The sequence below is a fragment of the Azolla caroliniana genome, unplaced genomic scaffold (assembly GCF_043228905.1).
Source record: "Azolla caroliniana isolate FFs.n. ecotype wild unplaced genomic scaffold, voAzoCaro1.0.p SCAF_17, whole genome shotgun sequence".
NCBI classification, from domain to species: Eukaryota; Viridiplantae; Streptophyta; class Polypodiopsida; order Salviniales; family Salviniaceae; genus Azolla; species Azolla caroliniana.
In genome coordinates, this window is record NW_028230452.1 from 7010734 (window position 1) to 7016879 (window position 6146).

Below are 6146 nucleotides of genomic sequence, written 5' to 3' on the forward strand. Positions count from 1 at the left end.
ATAAGGTGAGTACATACCCTAAAACTAAATGTCGAAACACTAAAGAAGAAAGAACGAAGAAGTGGAAAACAAAAAAGAAAGAAGGAAAAGAAGAAAAAAAGAAGTTAAAAGAAAAAGTTTTTGAACTCTACAACTATCACAATCTTAAGAACTATAACCACTAGGCCATTCACTTTCAATGATAATATTTTGTGTACTTTATTACTTTTAATTTTTTGAAGTCAGACACGAGAAAACTTTGAGTGGGGCTCCTCGTAACAGACACCGCCTGCCGTGAGCTTTTTATCCACATCGGACAGTGCAAATCAGTTGAGCGACGAGCGACATCTTTAATATTTGGTACTAGTAACGAGCGACATCTTTAATATTTGGTACTAGTATGTATGTACATATGTACGTATGCTTAAGTTAGACATGAGAGAGAGAGAGAGAGAGAGAGTATGTATGTATGTATGTATGTAATAATGTATGTATGTATGTACATATATGCTTGTCTCTCTCCTCCTCTGTTCTCCTCCTCCTGTGTGTGTTGTGTGTGTGTAGAAGTAGTAGTAGTAGCTCAGAGACAGAAATCCGCAGACAGAGAGAGAGAGAGAGAGAAATGAAGATCGAGCGCTTCTCTCCACGCCTGGTCTTCCCCCTCACCCCTTCCCCTCACCCTGCCCACCATATCCCTCTCAGCAGCTCCGACCTGGCTGTCCCCCGAGTCCATGTGGAGGTCATCTATGCCTTCTCCTCTCCACCTCCTTCAGGACATGCCTCCTCGCCTAGTAGTAGTATAGAAACCGGTCTGGCGGAGGTGCTGTGCTCGTATCGGGAATGGGCGGGCCGCCTCGACTTGGGCCACCCCCGCCCATCCATTGTACTCAACGATGCCGGGGCCCTCTTCCTCGAAGCCTCGGCCGATGGGCCCCTCTCTGAGTTATCTCCTTCCTTCCAACCTTCGCGCCTCCTCCTCGACCTCGTCCCCGTGAATCGAGGCTCCCCTCATCTCCTCCTTGTCCAGGTAAGAACAAAAAGAACAACAATCAACCTATAGGCTACCCTCTCCCTTCTCTCTTGTTGGATATTTTACCTGTATACCCCCACACTTCCCGCCCATGATTCAATTCCCCCCTCCTTGTTGATTTTATACATACATCTTGGATACTTGATTTTATACATACATACACACACATATGTATATGTATATGTATATGTATATGTATATGTATATGTATAGATAGATCCTGGTTGTTTCAGTTTTTTGGCTTGTACTCAGCACTGTCTCGATACTTGCTTGTGGGACCTTTAGGGTTCGGGGATCCTCGCAATTAGCCTAATGTCAGACCTTGGTGTTGCTTGATTGTTTTCCTTGGGTTTGGATCTGGCTGTGTTCATTGAACAATTACACTTGAAGGACTTCTTTAGCTTCGACAAGAAGCGAAGGTACTTAGCCTCTTGGGCATATTTCTGATGTTTGAAATCTTGATGGTCTAGATACCTGTAATTTGTCAGGGTATCTTGTGAGTGGCAAAACGTTCCAACTAATTCAGAATGAAGGTAGGTTATATACCATACCACTACCTCTAAATTTGTCAAGGTGTCTTGTGAGTGGCGAAAAGCGCAACTAATTCAGAATGAAGGTAGGTTTTTTAACCTTACTTATAGCACACCAAGTCCTTATGTCATGATATACCATACCATTCTAGGCACATTGTTAGATTTGGATCTCATCGTATGGATGAAGAGGATTGAATTCCTTTTGTATATGTAGGTGACAACATTTACTTGTGGTGGAATGACTTTGGGTATAGCTCGACATCACCAAGTTGCCGATGGGGAGGCAGCAAGTGAATTCATGAATGCGTGGGGACGTACAGTTCGAGGCGTGCTAGTGCCTGTGTCAACACCACCATTGCATGATCGCTCGGCACTCATGCCACGAGACCCTCCCATGCCTATGTTTGATCACATTGAATATAAGAAACTGCCTCCTAAGTCGGACCCAGATTCAACTACCCAAGAGTACCCCGAACTCAGCATCAACAAGATCAATTTTAGCATAGAAATGCTCAAGAAAATCAAGGTGCAAGCTTCAAAAGGGGCTAGCGAAGGCGTTTTCTACTCCACCTTCGTGAGCTTGTTGGCACATTTGTGGCGGTGCATCACGAAATCACGCGGATTGGAAGATGACGACGAGTGTGAAACGAAGGCGCTTGTGGCTGTGAACGTGAGGAAACGGATTGATCCTCCTCTTCCCGAGGGTTATTTCGGTAATGCAATGTGCCATACAAGCCCCCATACCACAATCAAAAACTTATTGGAGCAACCTCTCTCATTCGCAGCTAGTATTATAAATGCTTCCATAAAGAATATTACAAGTGACTACGTTCGTTCCGCGCTTGATTTCATCGAACTCCAACAAAAGAGCCCCGTGCAAATAGCAAGAACCAACCGTACTGTGTTGACCCCGAACTTAAGTGTGACTAGTTGGGTGACATTACCTTTATATGAACTAGATTTTGGGTGGGGCACCCCTATATTTGCAGGGAACCCTTTCATCCCCTTTGAAGGCCTCATTATTCTGGCCCCCTCCCACAAAAAGGATGGAAGCATTGATGTTGTCCTTGGTCTCTTTGCTCCTGACATGGCAAGGTTTGAAGCGACATGCTTTGAACTTGCTGAGTGATTTTTAGATGTCTAGGCTGAAAGTATTTTTAACTTGAGACACTTTGAATGTCTCTTTTCTCGAATCTATATTTCATGGCTTCTCCAAAGCCATCTAATTAGACTTGACTACGATACACCCTAAGCATTATAACACAGTCAACCCCCAATCATTGCAAACTATTTGAGATGGATGAAATACATAGTTGGATGTCCTTTTATTATATCATTGAGTTTAAATGAAAGCAAGTAATGTTTACGTCCCTTCCTTAACACTTGTGTCGTTTGTATTACTTTTGTAATCCTTTTGATAATAACATGTGTATGCTCAAGCAAGAGGCTTGGATTTGACAAAGTGTAATATATATTCAGATTGAAGTAAACATCAAGTGTTGTGTTGTGTATCAAGTGTTGTGTGGAATTGTTAGGCCCATTTTGGGTGTGGTGGGAAGTTGTAAGGCATGTTGTGGTTGGTTTGGTAGAGCAAATGTAGTGGGGGTTGGTTGATATTCCATTAACGATATGAGCAAAAGCAAGGGGAAGAAGAAATTGCACGGGTAAAATAAAGTCGAAATGTAGGTAACACATGAAAGAACTTTTAAAAAAAAGCAATGTAAAAGAGTGGATGTTGGTAGATAGTTGAAGTCCATGTGCAAAGAATGATCAATGATGTTGGGTGTTTATAAAAAGTAAATTAGTTGGGTATAAGAAATAAGATGAAAATTCCTTGTCTCTATTACACCATTAGGTACATAGTATGAATCACAATTTGTAAACTCATGAATGTTACATTTTAAGGACAAATAGGGAAACCAAGGAACACGTGAGATGGGTACACAATGTTGAGAGTCGAGACGAATCCACCCTTGTCTTCTAAGAATCCCCCTCCCCTATTTATTTTTTATATTACAAATAATGGTTTTGAAGTAATAGTGTTCCAAAACAAAATCCAAACTTGGTGATAATTTGAAAGATTAATTGATTTTTCAATAGTTTTAGGATTTCATATTCCCTTGACCATTTTGAAACATACATGCGATTGCATCCTTTTTCTATTATCTTGCTCCATTCCATTTACTAGTTCACACAACCTAACTTTGCTTGCATTATAGATGCCAGTAATTCACTGCATTCAAGATGTTGTTGGACATTCTTGAGCCAATAACGATCATATATCAAAAAAGAAAATATCAAAGTTTCTTTACTTTCATTTCCAACAAAATAAATAAATTTAGAATTTGCATTTACGTATGCCTTCTTGCTAAAAGCGTAATCAATCTCAATTGTGATATAAAGTAACCACTAACTTTTTGTATCAATTTCTCCAAATATATGAAAATGTAACAACAAATCTTGAGAAACAATCTACCAATGTATTTCCATTGCATTTGCGTTATCTTTTTTTTATCACCAACCTAGCTTAATATTCGTACTCCAAGTGGCTTGAATGAATTCATTTGGAAAGCAAGTGGTTGGCAAGCTTCCAAATATGTACTAGAATTGCTTTTTCACTTCAGGCAAGAGCATTTGAAAGTGTGGTTCTTCCATCTAATTATCCATCCAAAACCCACATGTATGACTACCATGATACATCCACAAAGTCATTATCTAGGAATTATAAATCCATTATCCATGAATGAGGCATCCATGACATACTCTTGAACATGCGAACCCTTTCATCCAATATCCAACCATGCCTACTAATCAAGTAAAAATTGGTTGGCGTTTTCACAAAGACAAACTATGATTGACATTGTCATAGGGGCATTTCTGGAAATACAAGAACCTAGAGGTATTTGGATGTTATTTTTGTTGAGTGACTCAACACAATGTTAAAAAAACAGTTTAGGCCACATCAGAAAAGCTTTTATAAAATTATTAGGTAAAAGAACATTGGCATTGGAAAGCTCAAAAGGAAGATCAAACTTAAGCTTTTATGATTAGGAAAAACTACTTTCTTTGGCCAACAAGGTCCAATCAAGTTTCATTTTGATCCTAGAGTTTGTTTATTTTAAATTATGTTCTCATTTATTTCCACAAATGTCATGATTTAACACTTGTGTCCAATATTTTATATGTGGTATTTGAGCATTATATCATCAAATGGTACCATTTTTCTCTCCTTTAATAAGTTATTTGAGCAAACATATGGTGGTCATTTCCTTCTCCCCTCCTTCCAAGGTAGATTTAAGAGATTTCCCCATATATTCATATTTGAAAAAATACTGCTCATGCCAAAAGTTTATCAATCATTAATGGAGATACAATTCACATGTATATTTAGGTGTCGATTAATTAATTATTAAAGAACTATTTACATTAAGTCTGATTAGAACATGACCTAGTTACATAAGGAAAAAAGTGTAATAATACATCTTTTTAACAATGTACTTTGTTATGATTTTTGTTGTACTTAGAGTGATTAACCATTCATTTACAATAATGCACATTTTGATTAGGCTAATGCAGTAGTTGTAACTATTGTCATAGTGAATTTTAGATATGAAGACTAACTCAGAAGTTGACACGGAAATTAGGTCTTGAGTGGTTGAAAGGTTAGATTTAGGTTTAGGTAACCCAAAGCTATTATTCTATTTCCCTCATGGATTGACACTTGTTAAGTGTTTGCGGCAATTAAGTGCGAGGGACAAGTCATCGAATGAGCTAACTCATTGTATCAACACCCTTAAGAGTGGTTGACACACTCTCTCACAAGTCTAGCAAAAAATAGTGTTTCACCCACCTAATCCCCTTAACAATACACCATCGAGGTAAACTTCTATCATGTGTTAAGTAGATGGGACTAATAATTAACTTTAAATTTTAGGTAACAAAAGCTAAATTTAGACCACAATAGAACTCTCAGGGAATCTATAAAAGGGACACTTTAATAAATCTTCACAAGATCACTTCTTCACTAATCTATTCTATAATAATTAGTAAGGCTTATTAAATCTTAATTAATCTTGCCATTAACCATATCCTTAAGGTAGTCTACAACCAACAACGTAAAAATGTTAAGATATATACCTTCCATGAAATACAACAAAATGGTGAGGATTACACTCTTTGTAAGTGGTATTAAATTGAGTAAGTTGGGAAGACTATGATCTAACCCACTCAATTATTTGGGTTCCCATTCATGATCAAAGTAGAACCTAGCGGACCATGTCCACTCCACATAGGCTATTGACTAGCAAACTATAGGTTTAAGGAATTAATGTGGTATTTCAAAGGCGTGATGTGATGGTTGGAAGTGCTAGTTGTTGAATGCCTGGGTTGTACCATACACAAAATTTATTAAACTAGTAAATGTTCAATTACTTTTTACAAGTTTGGAGAATGGGATGGTGAATCGGCAATGAGGTAATATGCCATCCAATAATTTATTTGCCAATTACTTTTATTCTAGAAAACCATCAACATTGCTCTTATTTGAACTGAACTCATTAATATATTGTTATATGTGTCCCATAACCCACTACTTTGAATTTAAC

At 38.0% G+C, this 6146-nt stretch overlaps 1 protein-coding gene across 1 annotated transcript; it reads left to right on the forward strand.

The window, feature by feature from the left end:
* Nucleotides 1-553: 553 nt before the first annotated feature.
* LOC147853026 (agmatine hydroxycinnamoyltransferase 1-like) lies at nucleotides 554-2917 on the forward strand. The gene is made up of 2 exons (XM_087333546.1): nucleotides 554-1006; nucleotides 1757-2917. Exons 1-2 carry the CDS (start codon nucleotides 602-604, stop codon nucleotides 2669-2671), a joined length of 1320 nt encoding a protein of 439 aa, XP_087189672.1. The 5' UTR covers nucleotides 554-601; the 3' UTR covers nucleotides 2672-2917.
* The last annotated feature ends 3229 nt before the right edge of the window (nucleotides 2918-6146 follow it).

What these genes read in the sequence shown, in the direction of transcription:
- LOC147853026 (XM_087333546.1), top strand. Translation starts at nt 602, where the DNA reads ATGAAGATCGAGCGCTTCTCTCCACGCCTGGTCTTCCCCCTCACCCCT. An exon ending in CTCATCTCCTCCTTGTCCAG is followed by an intron (nt 1,007 to 1,756) that starts GTAAGAACAAAA and finishes TTGTATATGTAG; the next exon opens with GTGACAACATTTACTTGTGG.